The 15,660-nt window shown below is 37.9% G+C and overlaps 1 protein-coding gene across 1 annotated transcript; it reads left to right on the plus strand.

Moving 5' to 3' along the window:
• Window positions 1-1,655: 1,655 nt before the first annotated feature.
• LOC110708229 (protein ROOT PRIMORDIUM DEFECTIVE 1-like) lies at window positions 1,656-6,133 on the plus strand. The gene is made up of 3 exons (XM_021886316.1): window positions 1,656-3,079; window positions 4,063-4,295; window positions 5,516-6,133. The coding sequence occupies exon 1, from the start codon at window positions 1,825-1,827 to the stop codon at window positions 3,061-3,063; it is 1,239 nt and encodes a 412-aa protein (XP_021742008.1). The 5' UTR covers window positions 1,656-1,824; the 3' UTR covers window positions 3,064-3,079; window positions 4,063-4,295; window positions 5,516-6,133.
• The last annotated feature ends 9,527 nt before the right edge of the window (window positions 6,134-15,660 follow it).

The raw sequence follows: 15,660 nt of genomic DNA on the forward strand, positions 1-15,660 counted from the left end.
CAATCATTGGGTGGTTATGTGTCCCGGTGTGATCATTTTTCGCAATGATCTTCCAACTTTCGGTGCTGACATCATAATATATCTTGATGTAGAATGGACAACCATTAGCTTTGGTTTTGGTGTCCTTCCGTATCGCGTTCTCCAAATCTCTCGGCTTGCTCCTTCGTGACCGATCACATCGCAAATATCGATACGGCCGACCATCTCTGGTTTTGTTATAAGACGATTTCACCAATATAAATCCCAATTTTATGGAAACACCATCAGCCCATGTAACAACATCGTCAAATGTAGGAAAAAAACATATCGGTGACAAAATTCCCACTATAATTCACACCGTCACCACCTTCCTCAGATTCCATATCCTATACAAATTAAACAAAACATGCTTTATGTCAAAATAATAATAATAAAAACAAAAATAATAATAATAATAATAATAATTATAATTAAAATAATAAAAATAATAAAAACAATACTAATAATAATAATAATAATAATAATAATAATAACAATACTAATAAAAATACTAATAATAATAACAACAAATACAAAACAATAACAATATTAATGATAATAAAAAATTATAACAACAACTACAAAACAATTTATAAGACCATAACATTAATTAATAAATAAATAATAATAATAATAATAACAATAATAATAATAATAATAATAATAATAATATTAAAATTATATTTCTACTAATTAATAATAACAATATCAACAACAACAACAACAACAATAAAAATAACAGCAACAACAACAATAATAATATCAACTACAACAACAACAATAATATCAACATATTACTAAAAATAACAATAATAATAATAATAATAATAATAATAATAATAATAATAATAATATAAATAATAATAATAATAATAATAATGAAACAAAAAATAAACATATTACTAATAATCATATTAATACAACAAAATTACATTAATTATCAAATACTAAATCACAACAATAATCACAAGACCACGAAAAAAAAATACATAAAAAAAACTTAATAAACATAAAAAAAATTAAATAAACGTACTTAACATTTAAAAAAAAAAATTAATAGGGACATCCGCCTAAAATTTCCGGATGTCCCTAGGTACATCCGCCTGAAATTTCCGGATGTACCATGGAACATCCGGATTTTTTAGGCGGATCCCATATTCCGCTTGAAATTTCCGGATGTTCCATGGTACATCCGGAAATTTTAGGCGGATGTACCTAGGACATCCGGAAATTTTAGGCGGATGTCCTAATTACCGAAAATAAAAAAAAAAAACTTACAGAATGATCCGACGCATTCTCCGGCGTACGTATGTTCCACTCGCCGTCCATGACCCAAGACCCGTCGGAAAATTTAACGATTTTTGAAAATAGAAAATTTAGGTGGTCGTGGGGACTGATTTGGTTGCAAGGTCGTGGGGACCGATTTTGGGAAGCTCGGGACAACAATGTCGTGAAGTGAGGGGACCGTTTCATGTATTGTGTCCAAATGAGGAACAAGGTCCTTTTTATAACCCAAATTACATAAAGGGCATAGTGGTTCATTCAAGTCAAAAGGGAGCGTTACCTGGTAATTTGGGAGCGACAAATAGCAGTTGAGTTACGACATTGAACGAAAACGATTTCATATTTTCATGAGTATGAGTATTCAAATATTTCCAGAAAAATTGAGTTCAAGACTCTTTTGCTCTCAGGTAAATAAATGTGTATTTTAATTTCATTCAAATTCACATTATTGTTTTCAAGTTTTACTAGTTTTACATATATTTTGGGGTTCAGTAGCCTTGAATTTAAACAAAATCTAATGTAATGGCAATACAATTAGTCAAATTCATGTTAAAATTCTCAAATTCTGTTTCATTTAGTTCAAATTCAACAATAAGAACAATTTCATCAGTGCAATATGTAGCATCTAGGGCAAGAGACCCAACATTTGAGAAGTATATGGATCATTACAAGAAGCTTGTTAAAGTAATTGCTATTCAAGACTTAATCTTGGCAAACCCTAACAAAAACCCACCTTCAGTTTCAGTTGATTTCTTGTCTAGGTTGTCTCAAAGACTTCACCTTAATCGGGGTGCACCGTCTTTTCTTCGTCGGTACCCTCATGTTTTTGAGATTTTCTATGATCATACTAAGTCTATGCCTTACTGTAAATTGACTGATAAAGTGGTTGAGATTTCTCGGTTGGAGGCGGGTGCGATAAATGAGTCTTTGCCGTTGGTTGTGGAACGATTGGTTCGAGTATTGTTGATGTCAGTGTCTAGGTCAGTGCCGTTGAGGGCGGTTTTTAAAGTGTGGAGAGAGTTGGGTCTTCCTGATGATTTTGAGGAGTCTGTGATTGCAAGGAATCCTCAGTTGTTCTTGCTTTGTGATGGGAATGAGCCTAATACCCATGTTTTGAAGCTAGTTGGTAGTTACCCTAGTGATAATTTTACTGCTGCGGTGGAGGATTGGCGAGTTATGGAGTGTTGTAAGGAGGATTCGAAGGTTGATAGGACGGAGATGCGATATAGTTTTAAGCAAGGGTTTCCACCTGGAATGAAGTTGAAGAAGACTTTTAGGACAAAGGTTAGGGAATGGCAGAAGTTGCCTTATGTTGGGCCGTATGAGGTTGTAGGAGAGAAGAGAGCAAAGATTGGTTTAAAGGGGCTGGAAAAACGAGCTGTTGCTATAGTTCATGAATTCATGAGTTTGACAGTTGAGAAAATGGTGGAGGTGGAGAAGATCAGTCACTTCAGGAAGTGGTTTGGGATTGATTTGAATATCAGAGATTTATTTTTGGATCACCCTGGGATATTTTACTTGTCTAACAAAGGGAAGATGCATACAGTTTTCTTGAGAGAAGCTTATGAAAGGGGACGATTAATCAACCCAAATCCTGTCTATGAGGCTAGGATGAAGCTTCTTTATCTGATTATGATGGAACGTCGTGGAATGTTAACTACAACTCAAAATTCTGTCAATGGGGAAGATGATGTGCAAAACAAAGATAATAAACTGATTTCTGCCACTTCAGTTTCAGACAATACTAGCACAGATCAATAATGTTGGAGCTAAGATGGTGGGTACATGCTTATCTGTTTCCATCTTTTTGATCATTCTAATCTAAACAACTATTGTTGATTACAATTTGAAAACAATCAGATAAGTTTATTACTGTCTCTTTAGGTTAAAATGCTTGACTGATATTGGTCTGGAGAGATCTCTTATAGCTATAGCTGATTACATTTCACATTGCAGCATCTCATCAAAAACCTTATTGTTATATTATACAATAGTGACTCGGTATGATTTCATGCTGAAATTGGTAATTTGTAACAATTTCAGCTTTCTATCTTCTGAGATTTAGTGCAATATAATATGTGACACATCTTTTAACTTTGTGAGTTTTTGATTCGTTTATTACGGAATCACTTCACATCCTTATGAGATGTATATTAATTTTGAGGTATTAACGTATCATCATTTCAAATTGGTTACTTAAGTGTTGTCTTAACAATTTCTTAGTATATTATGTGGAGGAATGTATGATAGACTTTGGTAAAAACATAAAAGGATAATTAGAACTGGTTAAAGAATTCCCTACATATAAGATTGTTTTTTGTTATTTGATGTACTCTTACCACCTCTTTTTTGGTTTTTTTTTTTTTTTTTTTTTTTTGGGGGGGGGGGGGGGGGGGTTGAATATTATACATTTGCTTTATAAAAGAAAAAACCTGACATGTCTCCGTGAGAGACTAGAAGGCCATAAGTGATCACAGGAAGTAAGCTAAGATTCTTTAGATTCCTAATGCTGCTTTTACACTGGGATTTTAAGTTGATGAATTCTAGCGACAAAAATTTTGAGGGATATCATTTCCGCCCTTAAATTGGGGATGGGGGCAATTTTGAAGGGACTGCTAGATTGTACTTTCCCTCATGAAGGTGAAGGGAACTTGAACTGTATGGTTTTGTTCTGTGGTGGATGCTTTGTATGTTAATTCAAGTAGCATTTGTGTTGCTTTTAAAATTGTTTTGTTTAACTGTTGATGTATGCTGCTGCAGGTGAATATGGTGGATAACAGAAAACATAAGATTGGCAATAGAGCCTATTCAATTTATTGCTACAGCTCCTAGTGAAAATTCCATTACTTTGGAGTTTCAGAGGGTGATTTGCAGTTGAGTAGAAGTCAATATTTGTCCCTGCAATCCAGAAGTATATCGAGACTTGCAGAAAGTGGATAATGAGATTACTGACCTATCACACCTCTTGTGCTTATGCATGACAATCTTGATAGGTGAGCAGATGAAAGATCATGTTTGCGAATTTGTACCTGCAGATTGTTCCATTTTCTGGTTTTAATTGTCAGCTGTATAAAGATGCAATGTGATCCATTTTACTCTTAGATTTATTCTGTCTCGCTTTGTTCTTTCAGAAATGATCTTGTCTTCTACATGTTTCATTTTGATCATTATTACCATGGATAGTTGATGAATTTCTCAGGGTTTGTCTGCGTAATATCATTAGCTTATCTGCCTCACAAACTTCAGCTTGATGCTGATCAATTTTCAGGAAAAGCAGTCAATAAAATACAATACTGTGTCATCCTTTTGTTAGCTGTACTTATGGGAATGAATTTTTAAATGTCTTAACATTTGGGATCTGAACTTTAAAATCTTATCGTTTGGCACCTAAACTTGGATGTATGCCTTTTAATTCTCTCTTCTTTTAATCTTTCCTTTTCCCAATGGTAAGATTTGATGATGATTAGGGAGATCGTTGTAGGAGGAAAGAGTGGAGGAATGTTTAGCTGAGGGAAGTCAAAGAAAAGGTTTTGATTGCTAAAATCCGGTCAGATTGCAAATAAAGTTGCATTAATTATTTTCAGAATACTTCTTGCTGAATTATCTACTCTTTAGTCTCAACTCTCAAATTACTTGCTCCGTAAGCAGTTGGCAGAGTTGATACATTATTCGATGAGAGTGAAAAAATAGAGAGAAAACGGCAGAGAGGGTAGGACCTAACTTCACTGACAGTTTAGAGGAAAAGTGTAAAGAATGGGGCAAGTTTTTGAGTTACCCTGAAAAGTAAAATGGGGCGAGTATATTGAGACGGTGAGTATCATTTTGTAAAAAAGCTCTGAATACTATTTGTGTTTGCTGAAATTCGCTGCATGTATTGTGCCTTTATGTTTAAAACATATGATTTGGTTGTGCTATGTTTTCTTATTGCTGATGGTACAAATTTTAGTGTTCAATCCCCAGTTTTAATAATTAGGGGATTGGTCGCAGTATTTGGATATGACTAGTAACTGAAATTTTATTAGATCTCGAAGAATCTAAAATTTTACCCGGTTCAGCATCTGGTGAAAATCATTCTTTCTTGGTATTTTGGTCTAAATAAAGTCCCAAACGATTGAGTTTTTTTTTTACTTTGCACTGCATATTTTTGTTGTTCAGTCTACATTCAGTAAATATGATGAGGGTTGATCCAATTTCCCCTGTTCTTTAATTGCAGGAGCCAACTTTGTCTGTTACTCCTGTGAAGTGGCTGATGTAGTTCATGGGAGCGAAGCCAATCATTTCTATGCCCAGGAATTATTCCTGCATCTGGTCAGTGGTTTTTTCGTAGATATTCCTGTCATTGCCCATGCATCAGTTCTTCCTCAATGCAGTCTACAGGACAAGGACATCAATGAATAAGTTTACCCTAAAGATCCGTATTGTGATCCAAAGGATGGTAGTGCTTTGATTCATAACTCGGTCCATGCGCCAAGGCTATCTAAATCACACATTGACTTGGTATGTGTTCTCCATTTGGACACTTTTTTATGCTTGCACTTGCAGCATTTTTATTGCTGTATGAATCTCCTAAAGTCCTCAAGGCTATATGTATTTTGCTCTTTTTATCTAAGAGTATACTTGTCTTAATGCAGAAGTGTATCAATCATATAGAAACTTATATTAGAAAAGAAAAAATAAATAAGATCAACATAAGTTACTGTTTGGAAGTTTTCTTCAATTATAATTTTTTTTTTCCCTCTTGGGTTATTAAGTTATGAAAAGTTGTATATGAAGTTTATTGAAGGATTGCACATAAATTCACCATTAAGATTTTGGAGAGATTTGGTGATAGCATACTCTATTACTTCGTATTGTAAAAGAGTAGAATGCTTATTAACTTGAAAAGATAAACAATGTTGGAACTCTTGGAAGTTATGGAAATTATTGGCTTAAGATGCACATAAATTGAGGATTACAGGGTTAGAGAGTGGTGATTAAAATTTTGAACTTTTGACCCGCATATTAGGGCTTCAATGTTTTGCACCTCGACCCTCTCAAGATCAATCTTCCTGAAGATTTGCCATCTCCTGAAAAACACTTTAAATTTTATGATCAACATTCTAAAACATCTTAATACTATAAACCTCAACCTTCAAATTTTTGCCAGTGAGTTCAGTTCCTCAACCTAATTCAAATGTTACACCTCCATCAAGTTTCTTTTAAAAAAAAGGAAAAATTAGAAATAATAATTCTAACTTTCATCAATTTTGTTAGAATAATCCCAACTTTGGATTATTCAGGAATACTCTGAATTTGAACATTGAAGGTCTTCTTTTTCTTCAATCCCAAATATCGGTTACCGGTTGAATGGGTTAATTTTTTTTTTAAATTTTTTTTTTGGTTACAGTGACGCGTGTCGCAGGGTTAAAAATATATATATTAAAAAAATTTAAAAAAAAATCAGCCAAAGCCCTAATCATCCAGCCAATCTGGCAACCCGCCCAGCCAACCACCTCCCTCGTGGCCTCGTCGGACCATCGTCCCTCCCCCACCGCTAGAGTCGCCGCTTTAGCCTTCCCTCTAAACCACCCTCCCCCTCCCCGAAACCTAGACCTGTTCAATGGGTTAGGGGCCCATTTAAAGCCCTAGTCCAGCCCTTTTATAAAAGGGGTTTACCCATCCAACATTTAAATGGGGCGGGCTTTTAAAGGGCTATTAAATAATGGGTTTTAAAGGGTTGGGTCTAAGTTAAAAAGGGCTGAAATTAGATAACATTTATGAAGCTTTTTTATCCTAAATTTTCTGTTTATTTCTAAAACTTTCTAACGTCAGTTTCAAAAAAAAAAAAAAAATCCCTTTAAAAATCCCCTATTTCCCCCAAATGATGAACCCTAAAAAAATTCCCAAATTCTAAATCTTCAATTTATCATCTTCTTGCTTGCCGCTCTCAATCGTTGATTCCGTCATATCATTTCAATTACCAAGGTATGTTGTTCGATTTCGCTCAATTTTTCTCGATTAGTTCTCGATCATATTCAAGTAGTACATTTTAATTTCCTTTTTTCAATTATTTTGATTTGTTTCATCTGGAATTTGTATGTTTTTGTGATTTTTATTATTAATGAGAAGATTAATGTAGTTTCCTATGCAACTTTTCATTATTAATGAGAAGATTAATGTAGATCCGAAACAGACACAATGATCCACTTCTCTGCCCGAAAATTCGAATATGGGGTGACTTTATCAAAGTTGGGTTTAATAGAATTCCAATCAACTTTAGGAAAATGTATGGTTTCAACATCATGAGCTTGTTTTTCAAAGCAAACAAGTGCAGCATTATAATCAACATTACGAAGGAAGAAAAGTGCAGCAACAGTAGCAAGTAATTTTGGGGATTTTGAGCTGAACCCTTAGTGGGTATTCGATCTTGGACTAACATTTGAGCAAATTTTAACACCCTTTAATTTTCACTCAATTTTTTACCAAATTATATTGTGTCTACTTTATGGTTGTTTTGGATTGTTTATACATTTTAAATGGGTCGGGCCGGGCTTAATGGCCCATGGACAATATCGGCCCATTTTGGATTAGGCTTGACCCGACCCGGCTCGGCCCATTCTAGATAAAGCCATGTCCGGCCCGGCCCGTTGAACAGGTTTATTGAAACCCCTACGCAACCACCAATAAACCCCCCCCCCCATTTTGAAAACTTCCAACCACCACTCCGCTTACCTCGAAACCCTAGCGACTAGGGCTTTTGACGGTGAGGAAGTGGCTATTGGGGGTTTTCGGGAGTAAGAGAGGGGTTTCGATGGTGTTTCGAATGGTTGGAGAGGTTTAAAGGGAGTTTCGATTGTGGTTGGCGGAAAATCGAATCGAAAAAGGAGGGGAGTGGAAGTGGGTCGCAACACTGGCACAGGGGTTTGGGGGGATAGCGGCGCAGCATTGGGGTAGGGGAAGGGAGGGTAGGCGTGGACGGCCGGTGGTGGTGGTTATAATGGTCAGGTAAGGGTTACGATTTTTGGGTTTTTCTCTTTTTTTTTAAAAAAAAAAAAAGATTTTTTGACCAATCAGATTGGACTTGACACGTGTCAAGTGACCTAAGTCATTGACTTTGGTAGACCGGTTTGGGATCGAAGAAAAAGAAGACCCTCCAAAGTTCAGATTATTTCGGAATAATCCAAAACTGGGATTATTATTTCTAATTTTTCCTAAAAAAAATAAAAATAAAATAAATGTACAACAACTCAATTTATCATACTTACATCTTCTTATACAATTAACATTTCACGTAGACATTTTGTTGCCAATTGAGATCACAATTAAGCATTGAACCAAAGGAAGTCAGCCAGACTTCACAATCCACCGGCTTTATGGTTAGAAATAAGCAAGAAGACAATGGTTTGCCAATATAATTTAAGACTTAAAGGTGCAAGACTACAATTTCTCACTTGAAAAGGGCATATCAATATATCACCTTCGATGCAATGTATGTGGTATAAAAATACACTTAGGGTAAATTTACTAAGAAAATTCTTTAAGATTGTGGGATCAATATTGTAATCCAATAGACCGTCACCTTAGAACAAGTTATATGCAGAATAAGGTGACTTGTTTCAAGATCTACCTCTGTATAGCATCTTAGTTTGGAAGTAGAATTTCCTCTTTAAGTATTGGCCTAATCTTGCTTACAGACTATATATACCCCGATCCAGTATATGCATCAACCAAGGAAATCGCGCTATAACAATTTAGTGCATACTCTCAATAATGCAGCAACAGCAGCATGAAAAGGCGTCAATTGATGGCAACTGATCAACTCAGATTATTAGCCTTCTCTAGTCCTAATAGAAACCAGCTCCTAAAAATCAAAGAAGTAAAATACGATTTCCTTGGTTTTTTTAGAAGTTGAGTACAGAGCAATGGCAATTGCAGCATATTTGAATTTACATAGGTGGTGCATTTACAAGAAGAGATAGGGCTCGCAAATCTCTTTATACAGCCATGATTCCTGTGTTCCATAGCATAAAAAATAATTACATAGATATTGACTGTCATTTTACAGTACTTGAAAGTCACTAGTCTCTTATTGGTTCTCACCTGGCTGATGTATAACAAAAGTACTTCCATGAGTTCCATCACCTCAGTTCAATGTGCTAAAGTCCAAGGGAGGCAATTGACACAAGCCTTAGCTTTAAGGGTTTGTTGGACTATGCTATTAGCAATTAGTCCAAATTGGCAAGTCCAACAAGATTGCAGGCTGATGATCTAGTGATATTCTGATGATCATAAAGTCATTGGCAGGAGATAAGTTTGATGGGTTTATTATTACTGATGCAATGTCAACACAGTTTGTTAAATGTTTGTTTATGGCATTTAGTAATAAGGCTTAGATAGATTTATATACTCTGAGCTGCATCTCACTCGAGAATTCATGTAGCCTGTTTCATCACATGACATCAGAACTGTGATGACTGAAATATTTCTCTTGGCTTACATTAATGGAGTTTTAGTCATAGAGTTTGAGTTGCAAGAAGATTGCAATGATAGCTAGAAACTGATCTTTCTCACTACATAGTTAATTGGTAGTGCCATGTAAATAGATGAAAAGATGATTTTTCCCTTGGAATTAAATATATGTACATTTGTTTGATTATCACTAGCATACTTGGATTGAGGGAAATGTATTACTACTGTAATAAAAGTCAAAATAACTTAACTAAGCAAAATGAACGTAAATATAGGGAAGGAGGAGATAATAATGGTGTGATTGTAATGAAAATTATGTAATCATGGTGTGGTATGAGGTGAAGAAAGAGAAACTAATACCCTCATTTTGGGGATAATAATTATACTAGGGGGAGGGTGATTAACTATTACCCTCATCATGAGGATAATAATTCCTCCATCACTCTCTTTTCCTCATGGCACAACTATCTTATTTTAATTGTAAACAAGTTGTCTCCTAAAAAAACACTTCTAATTACTCATGTTTTTTCAAGTTTGACTTTTATTACTCCCCTTAATATATCACCCCTAATCCAAGCATGCCTTAAAACGTAAAGGTGGAGAAAGTTGTTTAGGGTAATTTTACCCTGCCACGTGGTCCAACCAGAAAGTGACACGTGTCACCCTAGGGTTAGTCCAAAATGGACCAACCCCTGATTGACACGTGTCGTCCCAAAGAAATGGGAAAAAAAGGCGGCCTTCATGGACCAAATCCCGAGAAAACCGCAATGCGGCGCAGCCCACCAATGAGTAGGACTTGATGACCTAATCAGGGGCACAATTCCCGAGGACCCTATAAATAGGGAGATTTCCTCCATTTGGAAGCACGTTTTACCATTTATTACACATTTAGTCTTTGAAAGAGCCATCTCGAGCTTGGAATCCGAGCAGATACCCACCTAAATTTCCGCACCTTCTTACTCCTATTCAAGTTACTAACTTGATCGTCGGAGGCGGAGCTCCAACCACTCGGAGTCTTCGTTATTTTGCAGGTACAGCTCAGGTCGGACCAGACTTTGTGACGTAACTCTCCCGAGGGACAAAAACACCCAAAAAATTTGGCGCCGTCTGTGGGGAGAGCACCTCACCTTATCCAAACAACCCTCAACCTATTACCCGACCGGGTAATACAAGCATTTCTCAACCGGTTCATCAACCGGGTAGTTCAAGCATTCCTCAACCGGTACATCAGTCGGATGATGATGATGTGGAGACATATGTGACCAAAGATGGCTCATTCATCTCCAAATACACTCGTTCTAGAGATCAGCTGGAACGTGATGCAAACCAGGCAGGTCGAATCAGGCCCACTGGGAGGCCAGAAGGGGAAACCCAGAAGGCTAGAGGATTAGCTCCGGTCACCCGAGACGAGCTCATGACTTTCATGAACTCCTTCAAAGGTGAAATTAAGGAGATGATCAACAAAAACAAGGCTGGCCCCAGCAAGGGTAGCCGGCTAAAAAGACACCTCCATATAGGAGGAAGAAGCCGGTCAAGTACATGCAGCCTACTTCTCACCCTAAGGAGAAGGAGTGGGCAGCCGCAAGACTTGACTGGACCAAGATCCTTTTGCCAAAGGGTCCTCAGAGACACGCCCGACACGAGCAGCCGGAAGCCACAAAGAAAACTGTTTCCGACGCTCGACAAATCATTGAGCGGAGGAGACACCAACAGCTGTCTGAGTCAGCCTCCACTTCGAGCTTTTCATACAGCTTCAAAAAACTTCTGTAAGGAACTCACTATCCTTACTTTAGAGTCGGACAGGCGGCAAGTCCGTCAACACCGACCCTCAGATGATGATAGGGTCTGTCCCGTTTGCGCCATATGGCCTTCCATTTATGCAGCCACCTCCCTTCGGAGGATAGGCGGCATTCAACAGCGTCCAACCTTTGGACTAGTATCTCTAACTGCTCAAAGGTGAACAACCTTATGCGTTCACCAGGAATATAACCGAGGCGGCACAGCCGGCCAAGGTTAAGAATGTGTTGGTAGGTACTTATGACGGTACCTCCAACCCAGAAGACCAACTGATTGCATACACCAACCTCATGTGTCTACAGGGTGGGATGATGCCACTTGGTGTCGATGTTTCCCGACTACATTGAGGAGCATTGTCCAACAATGGTTTGGCAACTTGCCAGCCGGCTCCATTGATTGCTTCAAGAAGCTAGCCTTCCTGTTTGCTCTATGTATCTATGCAGATGGCAAAGATTGAACAACCAAATTGGTCAACTCATAGCCATCTGACCAGAACAGCCTATAGAACGATTAAGTTTTCGAAATACCGGATGTCCTAAGACATCAGCCGGTTTCCGACCGAAGTTCTTACTTAGGCTTTTCATTCCAAAATTGCAGATACTCTCCCGTTGGGGAAAAAAGCGTTGTGAATTGGCTATACTACCGTCTTGAAAAAGGCATGAGGCCAATGGCCGGATGGTTATACATTTTTACAAATTCGCCTGTTTCCAATGAGAAATAAGGCGTCCGGCGACACCTCTCCGGGTGCAATCATCACAAGCACCAAAGAGTTCATGTACACATGCAGGCGGCAAAAAATGGATGACTTCATTGGTCAACTCATAGCCGCCTCACCTGGGTAATCTAGAGAGCGATTAAGTTTTCGAAATACCGGGTGTCCAAAAAGACACCAGCCGGTGACCAACCTAAGCTCTAACCTAGATTACCCTTCGAAAATATACAAGTCTTCCTAATGGGGTAAAGGACATGGAAAGTATAATTGGATTGCAAACCCCCCCAGGCGGCCACCTGCCTCATGTCTTATGAAAGGACAGGCGGTTATTCGCCTCCTGCAATTTTCTCAAACGTTCTTTTTCCGTCTGGTTGGAAGTCTGGAACGCTTGTCGTTTGGACGACTGCGTACTCGGTTTGGGGCAATCACTATTGTGATTGATTGACTTGCAAACATATCATGCTCTTTAAAGCATCAGATGTTTCCAAGCCAATCAATCGACTTAAAATTGAAACCAACCACACAGCCGCCCAGGGGCAAGAACAATCGGACTATCAATTGCCGCATGCTTTTCTAAGATAGGCAAAAATATCATGTACCACTTGCAAAATTAAAAATGCCAAATTCAAGTGCAAAATAATCAAAACCGACTCAGTCTCTACATTCATTAAACCAACCAAACGGTTGTGGTAGAGAATTGTTAACCGGACCCCGTCCGGGAAGTGAATAAAATTTAAAACTAACCCGGCTCCTCAGCCGGTAAAAACAACAAATACTCGGCACGCAGGCCGGAAAGAAAGTAATTTGGCATACAGCCGCTGAACAAGAAAAAATAAAAATGCCATACTGCCGCAGAAAATCATTGTTGAGCTACAGACGGGTCCGTCTGGTCATTGTCCCCTTCATCTTCTTCATCAGAAGGAATTTCATGCGCTTGACCTTGGACGGGATGCTCAGGCAGCTTAGTATTGGCCCAGACTTCAAAGGACTACGGGTCTGGCTCGCCCTTCTCTCTCAAGTATACAACCTCCTCGGCATACTTGTGAGCCAGTGCCCAGACGACGTACTCCTTATTTTGGTACAAGGCGTTCCAGGTAATCCTCATCCGGGAATCGTTATCAGCCTCACTTTCGGCAACTAAGCGCTCTTGTTCCGCCTGCAATGTTGCCGCAAAGTTAAGTTGCGCCTGAGCAGTCGCGTCCTCCAGCTCTTTGACCTTGGCCTTGAGATCGGTGTTCTCTAAGGGAACACCCTTGAGCTTGTCCAGCTCCGCCTGAGCCTTGCCAAGTTCCTCTTGAGCTTTTTTGTGCGCCGTCTCAGCATCGCCGGCCTTCTGCTTGGCTGCCTCCAAGTCCTTCTCAAGCTGCTCAATCCTCGCCGCCTGTGTCATTATCGTGGATTTAGTCTCAAGTTCATTTATTGTACATGAGTATAGAGCAACGTTGTCAACGTCTCTAGCTGACTTATTGGCTCTCTTTACCTCTTCCCGCTTGCGGGAGTAGGGACGTTTGAGACCGCCTACCCGCAACAGAGCCTGCAAGTACAAATCATGTCAGATATGCAGGCGAAATAAAGCTTTGAAATTTATCTTCTTTACATCTCACCTCAGCTAGAAAGGACAGAATGCGTTCCAGATTGAACGTCTCTATCCCAGGGATATTGTCCTTGTCCTTCTTGCGGACGACATCTAGCATGGCCTTGACATGCTTCCAGACGTCTGGCCAGCTGGGAGAGTGATCTGCACCACAATCAACATTTGATGAGTGCGAAATATAGGCTGCACCAATCTGTTGTCAACCGTCTGAGGAAGAAGTCTGTTGGGAGTGGGACTTCACTCGCAAAGGCCACCCTAACTCAGGCGGGGACTCAAATAGGTTTCCCTTACCTTCGGAGGTGGAGTGGCAGGTGCCACCCGCAGGCGCTGTAAAACCTCCGCCTACGGACAGAGGATTGGCAAGGTCAAGACCCAGACTTCCGGAGCATCTTCCCCCCAATGCGCATTTGAGTCTTCCCGGCTTTGGCTCCAAGAGCCAATGAGGAGGCAGACTTCTTAGACTTTGAGGGGGTATAGGAGGAGTCATCCCTTGCCCGTTTGAGGCTCTTCTCAAACGTTTTTGGGATTTAGCCTCCCTGCAAAGCGTATTCAAGTCAGTTATGCATCCGGAAACGAATCTTGTGAAGTTAAGGAAAAAGGGGTCAGGTGTAGGGAATATTTCAAGCGTTAACCCCTAGCTTGAACCCCACTGTGATCATACACTAAAGTACGGTGGCGTCCAAAAGAGAAGAAAGATAGAGAAAAAGAGTCGCCAACAAGTTTTAGGAACTTGTAAACCGTTCACGAGGTGAAGGTTACACCCCTTAATGATTCAAGAGATCGTCAACTCCATAAGGTCTAGAACCAAATAAGGGTTCGGGGATGAAGGTACAAATCCAACCTAAAAAAGATTGAACCTGCCCTAATAATAGGCCTCTAATTTATTCTGATCGTATTCATGTGCGCTTTCTGACTAACATGCAATCAATAGGTTTAATCCTAAACCTGTTTATCTATGTGGGTTGAATATTAATGCACAAATAAATCTATTATTGGCGATCACTTGAAATTATAATCAAATTAACCCTAAACATGATTATTAATTATCTTATTAAGCGTGATTACAAGTACCAAATTCCCTTTAAACATGCATAAAAGGCGTGATCAAGCAATAAAAAATAAATATATATATAATCAAGCAGCATAATAATAATCATGACAATAAAGTTATAATCATAAAAATAAAGTATAATTAAAACAATCATAATAATCATAATAACAATGATAATAATGATCATCAAAATAACAATTATAATAAATATTATAATCATAAAATCATAATCATAGCAATCATAATTAATAATAATTATAATAATCATAATAATAATCATCATAAATAAAATAATAATCATCAAAATAATAATAATAATATTCATGATCATCATAAATTATAATCATTATAATCATAATCATGTTCATGTTAATATTAAAGCATAATAATAGCAAGATCCTAGGCATGATAGTAACAAGATTAATAACAAACCCTAGCATGTCACTAAGCAATAAAAATCAAATCTTTAACCCTAACATGATACTAACATGAATATTAGGAAAGAAAATAGGAGGCATCATACTTTTAATCATACTTGATATTAAAGTTACCCTAGACATGATACTAGGAATTTCATAATAACATTATAAACATGATTTCTATATAATAACATCAATAAAAACCATTAAACCACTTACTTGGATGTCTCGTACCTCTTTCTAATAACAAAATACACACGTTAGTAACTTCAAGGAAAATAATAAACAAACAATTAAATTAAATTAAATAATTGAAAGAGAGATTTGGGACCACACC

Source organism: Chenopodium quinoa, unplaced genomic scaffold, assembly GCF_001683475.1.
Source record: "Chenopodium quinoa cultivar QQ74 unplaced genomic scaffold, ASM168347v1, whole genome shotgun sequence".
In the NCBI taxonomy this organism is placed as follows: Eukaryota; Viridiplantae; Streptophyta; class Magnoliopsida; order Caryophyllales; family Amaranthaceae; genus Chenopodium; species Chenopodium quinoa.